This window comes from Scedosporium apiospermum (assembly GCF_000732125.1).
Source record: "Scedosporium apiospermum strain IHEM 14462 chromosome Unknown SEQ_SAPIO_0095, whole genome shotgun sequence".
In the NCBI taxonomy this organism is placed as follows: domain Eukaryota; kingdom Fungi; phylum Ascomycota; class Sordariomycetes; order Microascales; family Microascaceae; genus Scedosporium; species Scedosporium apiospermum.
This window is the reverse complement of record NW_015971796.1, coordinates 342,249-357,444: the sequence shown is the minus strand read 5'-3', so window position 1 is coordinate 357,444 and position 15,196 is coordinate 342,249. Positions and strand designations below refer to the sequence as shown.

The 15,196-nt window shown below is 51.0% G+C and overlaps 1 protein-coding gene and 2 pseudogenes across 1 annotated transcript; all 3 read left to right on the top strand.

Annotated features, from left to right (window-relative positions):
* Nucleotides 1-214: 214 nt before the first annotated feature.
* Nucleotides 215-3,467, top strand: SAPIO_CDS4926 (uncharacterized protein; the record flags this gene model as incomplete). Its single annotated transcript, XM_016787361.1, has 6 exons — nt 215-467; nt 549-915; nt 1,406-2,358; nt 2,418-2,528; nt 2,591-2,683; nt 3,337-3,467. The coding sequence occupies 6 exons, from the start codon at nt 215-217 to the stop codon at nt 3,465-3,467; spliced, it is 1,908 nt and encodes a 635-aa protein (XP_016643036.1).
* Nucleotides 3,468-6,935: 3,468 nt separating this feature from the next.
* SAPIO_CDS4925 lies at nt 6,936-7,205 on the top strand (annotated as a pseudogene; the record flags this gene model as incomplete).
* A 4,541-nt stretch (nt 7,206-11,746) lies between these two features.
* On the top strand, nt 11,747-13,459 carry SAPIO_CDS4924 (annotated as a pseudogene; the record flags this gene model as incomplete).
* Between the last annotated feature and the right edge of the window lie 1,737 nt (nt 13,460-15,196).

The following is a 15,196-nucleotide window of genomic DNA, read 5'->3' as shown; positions in this document are numbered from 1 at the left end:
CTGCGGCACAGGCAGATAGGTAATAGGTACCCTCTTTGTACCGAAAACTGTTGAGCGGGGATGTCGTCTCTGTCCCGGACTAATCCGTACTGCCCTTTCGTGTCCCATTATAGCCTCTATAGAGCAGAACATCACAAGCATCTCACCGTATTACTTAGGATTCGAATTTTGATGGGGACTTTCTGGGTCTAGCTTGGACCATAGAAGATTCACAATGGCCGATAGCCATGAAATCTACAACCTCGGCAGATTGTGCGAAGGTGCTTTTCACGACCTTCTCAGCGACAGGTCTCTGGCTAGCTTTCCCATCGTGGACGTCCTGTACCAACATTTCCAGCAATGGGCATCCTATCTCGGCGTGTTCGCCGAAGAGTCGATATCCCTCGACTCCCGGTTAAGGACCAGCGACTCTCTGCGAACCTTGGTTCTGCAGCTGTTAGAGATAACAAAACGGAACTTGATCCGTAGTCAGTCTCGTGTCTCTACTATTTGTTTCGGGAATGAGGTCCGGTGCCAGCGTTGCCGCTCCGAGCTAACAATATTTATAGCCATGGCTATTGAAAATGAGAAGACAGGGTCCAAGTCTCCAGCATCGCTTATCGAGAGTATGGACCGGAGGACCTCCGAAAACGTGTCGTCGCCGTTGGTGGAAACGTTGCAAGCGTTGGAAGCTGCCCTCGACAGCTTGCATCGACTAGGTGTGGCGATGCGTCAGACGTCGTCCAGCAATTTGACCCAGAGAATTGTCGCATTCATAGATAAAGAGGATGATGGTGACCTTCAGGATCTCATCTGCTTCCGTCTTAAGCACAAACTTATGGCCTCAGCCAGGAACCAGGGCAAGGACACCGGCCCGCCTCTATCGCTGTGCAAGCAATTAGCAGTGTCCATCTCGTTTAGATATTTCAGGATTCGGTACCTGCGAAGTCATGCAGAAAAGCTGAGCACCCCACGCCACGATGATGCGGCCACCGTTAGACTCAAAGGGGGACCAACGCCAGTTCCGAAATCTCTTAACGATCGACTGATCCTACCTACACAGGGCGAGGGCAGATGCGTGATACCATTCCGGGTCTCTCCTAGGCTTAATCGCCTAGGACCGCCGTCGATCTCTGAGCCAACGATGCCAGATTCGCGGCTCGCACTGCGGAAATATCGTGATACTGATCCCGCCAGAACCGCTGGTTCCACTATATCCGTTCCGCTTCAAGATGTTCGGTACCCCGAGCCACCCAAGATTGAACCCCCCGCGAAGGTTGTAGCTTGCCCATATTGCACACACCCGATTGGAGAGAAGATTGTAAAGGATAAGAGACTATGGGAGTATTAAACCTACCTTCACTTCTCGATATTTCTTTCTGCAATATTTCTTGAATTCTTGAAACTGACTGCCATATGTTCTCAGACGCCACGTTGATGAGGATCTAAAGTTATACGCTTGTATATCGGAGCAATGCTTGGAGCCGCCGCAGCTCTTTTCGCGGTTCGATGACTGGTGTCGTCATATGGACCAAGTTCACTCACCGCGCTGGGCAGAGACTGTCCACGGGATTCCATTCTGGTGTTGCGATACAAACCACGAGGTGCTCAACTTTGACGATGAGGCGGCCTTTGACAGGCACGTCATGGAGCAGCACCCCGAGTATGATACCCAGTCCGACATAACCCTACTGAAAGAGTGGTGCCGGATACGGCGAGATAGGCCGCCATATACTTGTCCAATTTGCGGTTGCGTGCCCCGTGAAATCGCGTTAATCGCACCATGGCTTGTTGAAGAGGACAGCTTCAACGAACTCCCAAAGCGGAAAGCAAAACGTCCCGTCCAAATCCGTGGCGATCTCGACGCTGATTTTCGAAGGAAATTGTCCCTCCACGTTGCGTGCCATATCAAGGAGCTTGGATTCATGTCAATCATATACCTAGACGACGGGTCAGACGATGGGTCGGGGGCTGGCCAACGTCCGTCGACTCTTCTCGACGAGGAGTGGGGTTTCCCGCCTAGCCCTTCCGACTTGCAGGATTTGGATCCAGATTTCGAGGGCTATAATGAGTCATTCATTCCAAAACCTTTAGATGAGAATATATTTGAGTTGGATTGGGCAAGAGTAATGACTCTACGTCCTTCCGAACCCATCAAACCGCCAGATCAAATACCCTCAGAAAATGAGGATAGTCTGCAAGAGAAACCTGCCGAAAATGCACTAGACTTCCCTTCAAAATCAGTGGAAGACGCTAAGCAGTCCAGCCACAGCCGCAGAAAAGGCAAGGGTCGGAAACATCAGATCTGGAGCGCATGGGGCGAGTGGATCTGGTCCAAAACATACTCCAGATACTATCGTCAGCGCCAGGACAATCTCGGTCGGTTCATTGATCAAACAGCACGGATAAGCATTTCATACTTGTACTGACAAATATAGGTAATATCGAAACGGCTTGGGGCCCGGAAGAGCCGGACGTTCGCGGCGAGCATGGAGAGCCTGATGAAGTCCATTCCGATCAGCCTTCCACATTACGCTCAGATGATGAAGGTACAGTACAGAATATAACTTGGGCATATTGTCTCGAGATGTTGACGACTTCCCAGAAGTAGGGGATACGGCAACATACGAGGGGTATGCGAGTGTTGCGGAACATCCTCATATCGCCGGTCCTCCAAACAAGGATCCCGAGATACTTGACCCGAGTGAGTTAGCCCAGACCCATTATTGAACCCACCTAATGTAATCTCGTCAAAGGGTACCAAATTGAGCCTTCCCACAAATTTCAGCCTGGAACGGTAGGTTTGCCGCATGTTTATCCTGCATTTGCACGGTGGATGCTAACATGAATGCGAAAGATTTTCAAAGTTTTATGGCCGGAACCTTTCCAGGGGACTATTGTCGATGACACACTGGCAGAGAAAAATATGGATCTGGGTGGCTCTTCTTCGAATACCATTGTTGTGGGATACAGGCGTTTCATTGTTATTGGAAACGATTTCGGGCACTGCGCATGTGTGTATGTACAGCCTCTTGTGTCTGCCCCTCGCCCGATACTGACGGCTCATGTGTGCTGGGCCCCCTGGGGTTTCAGTTCTCGAAATCATCAACTAACACGCATCTAGTCCTATATTCACATATGGCGGCAAAGGTTGCAAGAAAAGAGGAGTTAAACCGGCCCAACACGGAATTATCGTCATGGCTGGCCAAAAGCCGCGTCTTCTCCCCGATGAACCGAAGCTGGGTAGGCCAACAGTCAGAGCAAGATTTCATGTGCCCGATGAAAGCCTCCACGCAGCTTCCAGAGTAAATTACTCCAAACTAGTGACGGTGGAGCATAACGTCCCCGTGTTTATAGTAGGGAGTGTTCTGGATGAGGATTTCGAGTTAATGTACGACTCGGTTGATGCCGATTGGGAGCAGAGGACATTCAGAAAACGAAGGCGACCCGGCCCAGAGGTCCAGGAAGGAAAAGCAGAGGGCAGATAGCTCCCAAGTATCTATATTACAACAAGAATCACTGGAATACCAAACCAATAAAATGAAGATATTTGACCAGGAAATTGCAATAGGATGACTTTGCTGTGATCTGTGTCGATCCCGTCGTCTGCCTTCTTTGAATAGTCCTAATTGTGGCAGCAATAACCCGCTAGGAACCGAGTGTCTCTTGGGCCTAAAGCTTGAGCTTTATCTAACGTCTGTCTTTTTTCCCACTCAGAAAATCTGTTTGTCGTGTGCTTTTGTAGGTACGAGCATTGCTTGTTCAACCTTCTAGACATCTCTCAAGCGGTGCTTTAGAGTAAGTTCTCGTTCTTATCTCTCTTTCTTCCTTCAAAAGGCGTTTAACCGTTTGCAGATCCCTCCCGAGGCCCGAGAATTGGTTCGCCTCCCGTGCGTGGCTGTACGATAGTGAAGTTGGGAAGATGCTCAAACTTCCGCCACATAGTCTCCGTCTTCGGACGTCGGCCAGAATAGTATCGGAGTTCTCTGAGTGGCAAAATTCGCCAGCCTAGACAGGTGCGGCATACCCAATAGGGTGTCCGCCCCGGTATCTTCGTTCTCTTTAGGGAGGAGAATGCGAGGATCGAGTTGGCCAGCTGGCTGTACTGGGCCAATCGCTCGTGCTCCTCTCGTCAAATTAAAACACCAAGATGCGGCTTTGATACGGTGGCAGGAAATTCCGCGTGTGATAACGGATGATCGTTAGTGACATCTCCGAAAGAAAAGGCGAGCTATTAGGGACAGACGAGGCTTTTCAATTCTATATAATGTGCGTCCCCTCCAGACCTCAGTTCGGATCTTATCCTGGATAGGGCCTATATATTATATATTCGAACCACTGCATAGAGCGGACACGTTTGAGGATCGCTTCCCCGCCCTGACACAGTCGGTTGCTCGGGATGTCTACAAACTGGCAAAGCACCCTGGCGCGGCTCCGAGCCCAGAAACTAGGCTTCTGCTTCGTGAATGCGGAGAAAGACTGCCCAATAAGGGAGAGCTACACCGTCCACGCCGTTGCGTACATTAACGCCGAGACATTGCCCTCTCCACCAGCCCCGCCCTTTTTTATAAGCGGCCGATCGCGGTGGCGATTTCTCTTGGTTCCAGCGGTTTTGTCCTAGACACGGGATCTATCATCAACGACACCGTGGTTATATATTAACAATTTCTGTCACCTCCACTGCATCCACCAGATACCAATTTGGACCGCGGACTTCACACCGGGACGTGATAGTGCAAGTCCACCCCGCAGGGTCACGGCTCAATCAGTGGACGTCGTCCGAACATACTCCAGGCGGTGTTTCTGATAATCGAAAACCTGTCCGGCGATGGGCGACATCTATAACGTCCTTTGTCGTTAAAGGCGTCTCGAGATTGATTCAAATGCATCATTTCTTGCGGCTTGCCCCTCCACGCGTGCAGCAGACGTAGGCGTGTTGTTCCGCTGCCTCGAGACCCGACCTCAAATGGAGACCACACCAAGATATCGACGAACCATTAGGCGACCGAGCCAGTATCATGACTTGGGGTTCTGCCAAACCTCCAAGTCACTAGGACATACGGCGACAGAGACGAAGAAAAAAAAAATTGAAAATTGAAATTAATAAAAAATAAAGGGGCCCTAGCCATTACAGTCGCGCCTCCCGTCTGGACCACTGGGACAAGTCCCAGATGGGGATCTCCATTAGCCGAGATATATCTTTACCAGATCCCTGGTGGCCGAGCATCCTAGTCCTCCCGAAAAGAACTTGGAACACGACCGGGATCGAACCCAAGCCCTCCGCAGGAAAGCTTCGGATGCTGTCACCAACTGACTGCGTCAGCCAGCTGGCTTCGGTGATATCTCGCTGCTTTATTCTAAATTATAAAGCACGAGGAAGGCAGCTTTTGGGATTGGCGTATGGAAGGAGCCAGTTGCTTGGTAGGGAGACTGGTTGAGGAAGGGGCGAAGAGCAAGTCCCAGATGCTAGATGGCTTTGCTTGGGCAAACAAGATCTCAACCTGTCAAGATATCTATCTCGTGGAAATCGTGATCAGTCCTTTCCCTTTGCTGTCATTACCCAGCACTTTACACCATCCTTCTCGGTTGCCATAAGGAACCCCTTCGATCATTATCCGCCACCACGAGCATCATCCCTCGCCATCTTGATCATCACCTTTACCCTCCAACACCATCACTCACTTACAGCTTCCCTCCAAGCCTACAATCTCGAACATCACCACACACTTCACAAAGTTGGCCAATAACACATCCAGTTGGCAGTCTCAGGGCGGCAAGAGACACATCAATTGATGGCAATGATGGATGCGACCAACCACGCCAACAGCATCTACCCTGAACAAAGGACGCAATGACAAGCATGTGTGCTTGACGCCAATACCCTGTTTGCAAAGAGCAATCAGCATCGACCAGCCAGGGAGGCTGTGTGATTCACTGGGCCATTAACAGCGCATCAAATAAGTATTGATTGGCTTTGCTATTGCCATTGAGCCCATATTCACAACGGTGATTCACAGAGTCATCGAGACATGTGATTTAGCATAGTGGAAATCCCCCTATGATTCACTTTATCGGCATTATAGGGAAGATGCTGTAATCATCACATCCTCCGGGCATCTATAAAAGAAACCCAACCCCCAGCCCAAACCCTCTCCTCTTCATCCCCCGACAAATCTGACGATTGAACACACAAGTCACACACATTCCTTCTTCCACCCTATACTTGAAATATCCAACATTATGACTTTATAGCGGCTGGACTTTCATCCGCATGCCTGCTGACGTGCCGTGCCGAAACGAATTCCGACTCTTTCCTCGGAGCGGGGGCCATGTTTTCCTTCACACAGCAAAGAGCTCTGCAATGATCAGAGAACAGAACAAAATCTTGTCCCTTATTACATGCATCTCACGGGCAGGAACTACCAGGCCTTCCCTCTTCGGAAACCTCAGCTGCCCACCAAACCTAGAGCAGGCTGCACTGGAGACAATCGAAACGGTGTCGTAGATGCTCGCCTTCCTTGTCTCATTGGAAGCGTTTCTATGATGCCCCTTCCGAGCTGAGTGTGCGGTTCCTCGTCCCCTGTTGCACGACCATCGGTTGCTTTCCCGATTGGTCTCGACCTCAGTCTCCTTCGCCACTTCCTGTTGGAAGAACAAGACGGAAGCCATGTGTGAGGTGGTTAGAAGAGAAGCTGGACTCTATTCAGGTCACGGACTCAATGGAGCAGGGGAAGGGATGAAGCACTTGAACAGTTGCTGCCTGGAGGGTCTAAACGACCTCTGCATCTGAAAGCTCACAGACTTTCTCCTTCTCGCTTGTCTGTGCCGAAATCAGCGTCGAACATTTCATCCTTCCTTGTCCCATCTACTCCCTTTCGCAGGCAGCATGCGCCTTAACATCTCGCCCATCCTCACTCCGTCGCGCCTTCCTCTCCGCCCCGCGCCCCCTTTACGCAATGGGCACCATCGACCCCGTCGCGACGGCCGATGTGCTCTCCAAGACGCTGTCCGAGACCGCGGAGGATTCCCTAATTTACATCCATCCTAACGTTGTTTCCTTTCGCCACGGCGGCGACAAGACGAACTGGGCACCGAGTATTCTCGACGCCGAAGGCCGGCATACCATCGACAGTTTCCTCTGCGTCAAAGACGAGAAGTCCAGGGTTATCACGGCCGCCCTCTTCAGCTACAGCCCAAGATGGGTTGGGCTTGACACCAATGAGTGAGACAAGCAGGCGCGGCATTGCTGCACCGTAGTCATCATCAACAGGGGTCAGGATAAGGGGAAGGATCTGGTTGCATGGGACTGTGACCTGCCCGAAGGCGCTGACTAGGAAACGAACGAGCGAATCCAGCCACGGACACAATTATGTGGGGCGAGAAGTGTGCTCTTGGAATATCGCGAGCGTCCTATGCCGAGGTTACCACACGCGAGCGTTCTTAACTATGTAGAACTGCAGGGGAGGAAGACGCTCTGCTTCTCCGACTCATGGCGGACGGTCTGACCAGGGAGTGGGAAGAAATCGATCGAGAATTTTAGCGCAATTTCCAGTGCGGACTATGGAGAGTCTGCTGGAGGAATTTGAAACCTCCAGCGACCCGTCTCACCCTCACGCCTGGCCTCCAGAGCATGATGATCGCCGTTCAGCAATGCTGCTCCTCTGCCAGGTGTGGCTGTCAAAAAGTAACCCGACATCTACGAGCAACAATATTCGATTCCCATTTAACCTTCGCCACTGCCTCTCTCGAAACATTAGATGGGCTTACACGGCACTTCGGCCATCATCACCTTCACCAGCGAGTTTGAATCCAGCACTTTCCGGCCATCGGCTGCGGTTTCCCTAGACATGGCTAGTATCGCGGCCCTACTGTTCGGGAAACGGATGCCATGAGTGTTCCTTCGTGGCCTCCGTCGATGTCTCCTATGCTGAAGCTACAGGAATGCAGGCGACCCAGACCAATCTCCCATCTGCCGACCGCCGCCTACCGATCTGGTTTTCAAACGACCCTCCAATCTCGGGCGTTCTTCCTCCTGCTTTCCTTCCCCTGCCTGAGGCTTGCCGAAAACATCAATGGATGCAATCATATCATGTGAATTGAGGATCAGTGTCTAGCATCTTAATCAAGGCTGACTTCCATCCAGTATTCTGCAAATAAGTTTCCGGCGGCACGCCATCTCTGCCTCGTTCGCTCATCTGGGCGAGAACGGCTGGGTTAATTCGCGCAGAGCATCAAAATCCACCTTGACTCCCCCGGACACGTTACTCGAGCACGCACCGGGAGACCTGCATTCCATTCTCCTTGGTTCGATGGCCGATCCTGCTTCTACAACGGTTATATCAACTTAACAAGGAAAAAACCCAAAGACAAGAAAACAGGATGAACGACCACTCAGATGTCTGAGCAGGTTTCGCCGACTCGTCTAACTTCTTTAGAAGAGTGTGCTCACTGATACCTTTTGGGTCATCGATGAAATACCGTCATTTTCGAGGAAGCCGTCCAAACTAGCAACCTTGTCGGTGCTACGCATCTCCGAAAAGGAACTCTCCGGTCTGTCCCCACCAAGTCCGGACAATTTTATCTTTGGGCAAACACTCCAGAAACACGCTTAGTGGTTACTGGCCACTCTCTTGTCCATATCGCCATAGCCCAAGGCTTGGCGAGAACATTAAATCTTCAACGATCCTGTGGCCGCCATCTTCGTCGCAGTCGAGCCTTACGCCAAAAGCTCGGTGGCCATATCTATGGTCCCATCATCGACAGAGGGTAAGCCTATAGCACCCAATTTCTTCCCGTGCGTCAAGAGGCCATATAGGGCGCTCGATATTGCAACGACAAGGCGGACTTATTATGGAGTGGGTTCTCGAAACAGACGGCTGTTGTTGTCGGCGGCCTTTCGCCGTTGACACACAATCCCGATTTTCGTTGGCTGCTGTGAGATCAATTGTCATCCAATTTTTGATCATGGATAAAGCTTGAAAGAAAGAAACAAGGGGCGCGATACTCTTCCCCAAAACGTCTTTCCTTGTTGTGGGTAGCACGAAGCAATTTCATTCCCTCGTCGTGCCTCGTCACAATCCATCCCCGACTCAAAGGGTCAAGTCTAGTTTGCGAACCGGCGATGCCCTAGCAGTAAAAGGGCTCCCGCAGCTTCAAGAGCGAATGGCCACTGACTGGTGTCGCCTCCGGATTATTCGAAACTACTCCCAAAGGTAAGGGCTAGGCGGAATCGCCCGCCATCACCCCGTAGTTACAATACTACCAGGAGGAATGTCTCCCGAGAGGTTACACTCCGGCATGCTAATCTCGCCTATTGCAGTTAGCCAAACACTCCCTAGAGATTGCCAAACTAAAAAAGGTTAGCTAATGGAAGACCGAGGATTAGCTGCCTTATTGAAGAAATACGATGCTAGGCAGGTGTCTGGTTAATAGCAGGACGCGGCTATTCTTACTTCGGTTACCCGACTACGAGGCCAAGTTGGGGGTGGAGGCAGATTCAGTCATCATGCGTGATCGACATCCTTGACTGAAGTATGGATGTGATGATCGCTCTCTGGGCTAGACGGCTTGACCACAAGCTCACCGGCTCGCTCGATACCATCATCGACAACTTAGGTGTTAAGCATATGGCCCACTTCCAAAACAAGTCGACAACAAATAGCCACTCCAACCGAGGCCAACCCGCCTGACAACCAAATTCCTCACTTTCGCAATAGCGCATCAGGTACGTGGTTTGTTACTGCAGCTATAGGGATGCAATTACCTTCACCTTAAGCTCAGGTCTACGCCTAATAGATGGTAATGGGGTGGCCGCTCAAGTCGGGATGCCTCAGAGACCAGAGAAACGGGGACAATAATTTCCTATCCGAAATTTGCACTAGCAATTTGTCCGAAGTCAAATTTCGAAGAGTCCTACTACCCGTTGCTCCGAGCCCTCATTACCAGCATGCGTGTACCGGAGAAATATGCGAACCCAAGGTTAGATATTCGGCCATATGATCTGAGCTTGCAAGCCCTGTTCAGTCCTCGAGTCCAGCCGTTTACGGAAAGGAGTGGACTTTTCATTCATGAGTGGCTGCGGTAGAGGTGAGGCGACACTGACAAGCGCCAAATGTCGGTACCAGATCATTCTCCTCATGAGCAACGATATGCCACCTCTTCAACATTCTTGGGTCCCAAGACGCCGAACAGGTATGATTTCATTTCCCCGCCACTGCTAGGTGTCGCTAGCATCCAAACTATGTATACTAACATTCCTATAGAAACGATTTCCTTTTAAACATCGAACCCTTATATCGCGCCCAGCACTGTAAAGAACTAGGCCATCGAAAGTGTATCCTCATCGAATACGAACATTATATATTGTCGGCAGCCAACCCCGATTGGCTGGTAAGGTGACCGATTCTTCCGAACCCTTTCCGAGGAACTGATTAGTGTCGGGAACTGTTCTCCTAGGGAAGGAATTCTCTCTTCCTAATTAAGAATGCTTATTCCCAACATATATCTTACCGGATGCTCACACAGGACATACACTATGATTCACTAAGGAGACGCGTGCTTGGGAATTACGGTGCATCTTCCAAGTCAGGATTATAGACGACAACCTATATATCTGGGCGGTCTTTCTCGGCTGGTACCCTTTGCGCAGCCCAAACCAGTCCTCTTGCAATCGAGTATGTATACCACCGGCCAGCACGATCCCGAAGCGGCACACATTTTCCCAAGTGCCCCCGACTCCTAGATGATCTATCTTGACTGGAGAAGTAATCCAGCCCTGCTGTACGTCATGTCCCTCATGCCGCAGCATCGCTGGCGGCGCTACTATTGAGCGACTTTATATATATATACATATACAGCTGTCCACTCAGAGTCACGAGAACTGGTACATTGGGATTAAACTCGGCGGGGGCGCACATACCATGGGTACGGAATGCCTCGATGTGCCGCTTATATATTGCCTCATTCAATTTGCCGCCTTTCCTCCGATAGATGGCCGATCTCACCTCTCCTACTTTAGACCTCTGCTTCCCATTGGACTCGGGGAGTGAAACCAGACGTCTCCACAGCGAGGTCGATGACGATGGCTCTGGAACTTCTGGGGCCCCTTCTGGGCCACATGGAGAGTCTACTTCCTGAACCTCACGACAAATGGACACGACAGGGCCTAGCTTTTCCTACATCTCGTCTGCCTTCTCGCTAACCAGTTTTTTCCCTTCTTCCCATTCTTCTCGTTATTCCCACAACATCGCGCTCTTCACTATCATTTTTCACTTTCCAATCTCATCAGCTTCTCGCCTGAGCTTTTCTCTCAATTTCGCCCATCTCAAGCCTACAATATATATGACCTGGGGGATACCGGCGGCCACTGGCACCGATCCCCTGAAGCTGGTTCTCGAGTAACTCCCTTCATACGTCTCAGTGCATCCAAGTATTGGAGGGCGGTTTCTTCGAGTCGGTCAGGTATAGACCCACGAAGAAGAGATGAATCATGCGAGCTGCAGGGAGAACCAGAACACGCCTGTGGGTTCTTTCGATTATATGGACGACATCTGGTTTAGGCGCTCTCTCTCATTTACAACTTCCGTTGGCGAACTTTGCTTGCCGAGAAAAGCAAAGAAAAACATGTGGGGAAGGGCCTGTAGCGCCAACGGCTTGGAAATGGCAATCTCTGCCTCCTTGTCACTCTTTCCAGGTCTCGTTTTTACTTTGTATGCGTTAATCTTGGCTCACCGCCATCTCCATCATCGTGATGATTCCATCGAGCAACATGGCAAAGCGTAAGTACTGCGGCTAAATAAAAGCCAGGAAAAGTTGATTTGATCGTGACATATATTACTACGTAAACTGACCTTAATGGTATCTTAGTCAAGGAATGCGGTCCGTCGCCGACCTCGCAAGCGTTGGACCCACTGTTGACCGCATCTGATCCGGCAAAGCCGATTACGGCCACGATGAAGGAAATTCCCGGTGAACTCCTTTTATGCCATAAAAATTGGGACTTCGGCAGCGTTGCCTCTGTACCCCAGGGTGTGGCACATCACTCTCGGGCGGATTGTATGCAGTGCCCCTACTAACGTAGCGGTGGGCAACTTTGCAGAGCGTCTGTATAGGCTGAGGCTAGAGATCGCCCGTGAGACGAAAGGGGAGGCGCCGCTAGTTGTCCGGGAGTACGCTATAGAGGTGGAAGCCAAGACCTTCATCAAAGCAGTAGAAGCTGGGCGTACTTCCAAGTCCCATGCTGTGCTTGGCCTCTACACCACCACGACATGGAGCACGGCTACTAAAGATGACGGGGGCCAACGAGTTTACATTAGCGTGGCCGACGCGAAGACACTCCACGATCTGCGAGTGGAAATCAAAGGGGGAGAGGAGTTTGCCGAGTTCCGGATGCTCATGCGGGTCGAGGTCGACTTCGGGTGCATTTCACCGGCGACAACGGCGGCGCGTTGGGCGAAAGCCCACTCAACCCCGGGCGCAGCATGCTGCGAACCATCCTTTGGGACTATAAACTTGGCTCTCTGTTAGAGTCGAATACCGATTTTCCGCCGTGTGCTTCTTTATAGTCGAGACCGAGGTGATCTTGAACTAATTCCTCAACTTAATCCCCGAACTGCGGCGTAAAATAGGGAAATTTGACGGACCATGGTATTCATCAGGTTCAACACGGCAACCTGGTCGTTCCGGGAGCGCTCGCGATTTCATGGACTGCAGCTTCTTCGAGCTGATGACGTTCTCGACATTCCGTGCGACTCGATAGTCGGTCCGATCACCAACGACAACAGCAAACGATCACGGATTTTATATACTTTAAAAACATGGGAACCATCCACGAAGGAGTGACGTCTGTGCTGCATAACTATATCCTCCGTCCGCTCGACCAGTTTGATAAGCATCCATGTGTCGGCACCCGACCGGGTCTTAAAGGCACGCATTTGCCACGATGATCGCCGGGGCACGGGTAAGCATTATCTCTCCTCGTCTCCTCCAATCTTTTTGCTAACCGTGCTCTCAGCACCGGCTACGAGAGGCGTGTATGCGCCGAGTATGTGTTAGCGGTCCAGTCCTTCCGCAAATCAGGGACATCTTCCCGAACGTCAGAGGCGCGCATATATCGTTGGCGGATTCGGCATGGTCCAGATACGGCGGATCGCATGTGGGCGCTCACAGGCAATGGTTCTATCGATCCAACTGGAGAATAGCGCGAAACGAACCACTGTATCGAAATGCAGTTCTCGAAGGCATATAGCAAATTTACCAGGAGAGAACCAAAGACCAGCTCTCCTCCCAACCAGCCATACGACGACTGCAGAGCAAGGTGAACAAGGCCAAGGATCGAAAAGTCGAGGAGGCGGAGAACTGGCAAGATGCCCTGCCAACCAAAGCGGAGGTGTTGGCATGCAAGTTTGTATCCTACACGCAACGACTGCCGGGATCAATCGACAGCGTCCTACAGGCTCTGGGGATGTCAGAACTCGCATAACTCCCTGAGAAGAGACGCGAACATGGTATGAGAACTCGACAGCAAACGGCAAGTGCGGCGACAACTCCCACAGGCGACAAGAGCACAGTGGAACAGCTCGTTACGGGAGACCCAAGGTATAAGAAGTGGCTTCGTCACTTCTTCCATATACAAGATAGAAAGAACTCAATCAATGATCTATCTTCACATCTCTATTTTACACTTCTTACAGTAACACTATGCCGTCACAAGTGACGACGTGACTCCTAGCATTCGATCAGTAGTCCCACGGATATGTGCTACTATTCATCACCCAAGCTAATCTAATCGCTTTCTTGGTCCGATCTTGATCGCGAATCCGACGCGAGTATATCATGGAACAGAGAGGATAAGCTTGTTCAGTGATTATACTATATACCATTCTGGCTCGGCTTAAAGACCTGTAGCGTCCTGCGAAGGGTCGACAAGGTAGCGGACAGGGCACGGGTCGAATTCGAACCCCGCAGAGGCCTGCCCCTGATACTCGCAAAGATGTGCCGAGCTCGAACGCCATATGGTATGGGGAGATCGTCTACCGACGTGGTGCGTGGTACGGCGAAACTACTGGGAAGCAGAAATGACACGCCGCCGGTTTCAATTCAAGACTCTCAAAAACAGTTTTCCCTCGGCTCGCGTGTCCTGAGCTCCACCGGTATCCCAAGCAAAGGCCGGTCAACCCTCTCTCAATCTTGATTACCTATATGCACCCTACCGAAGCTCAGCACGCTGGGTTATGGCGGACGCCGACCCAGGGATGTGGATTTGGCTCCCCAGGAGCGGCTCATACATATGACTCATGGGGCGCAACACGAGACGGGGTTATTGCTTCTCTGCGGCCGTCTTGCGTTCGCCCGGTAATTTGATACGCACCTCGCAGCATCGCCAAACATTAACACTGGTGTCCCAAACCAATAACACCCAGTATATAGTATCCCATGCTGCTCCGAAGACTGGGAAACGGCAAAAACCTACATCAATGGCTTCCCAACACCAGCTTTCACTCTTGAAGAGGATGTTGGTTTACTGATGGGGAACGTAGGAAGAAGACGAAGATCTCTTAAGGCTGATGGAGGAACGGGGATGGTATGGTTCTTATATACGAAAGCGGAAATCATGTACCGCTTTCTTAAATTATATAACTACAGACGTTATAGACGGAAGAGTGGTAAGATCCAGTGGCACGGCTTGGCAGTATTACCTATCTGCGCAATGGGATTGTGAAAGGACAGGTCGAACCGCGAACCACCGGTCAACCCCATTGCTGGCACACGGCTTCCGAGGGTGGCTTGCATCCACGAGTACATTGCTCGACATTACGACAAGGTATTCTGGAGAATCAAGATTTCAATCGCTACATTTCTCCACAGTCCAAACACCATTTTGAAAACTTTTTACGAGTTCAAGATGATCCCTCAGAACCCCAAACGATATTACACCCAACACCTCTTTGCCTGACATCTTTACCTACGCATGGGTGTTCTTGTCTGCGACGAGATAAGCCAGGTCCCTTACATTTACTATCGTTAAACGGTGTCTCGGGCCTCCCTAACCCATTGCTGTTCTTCTGGGACACTTTGGAGGACAGGCCTCCACAGGGCACACAGGAGACATCGCCTGTTTGTACCAGCCCGGACTCCTCCCGCCGTGCAGATCGATCGCTTATAGTTTTGTCAACCCATTGCTTTACAAAGCCGCGGCCCGGAAGATGGGACAGCGGCA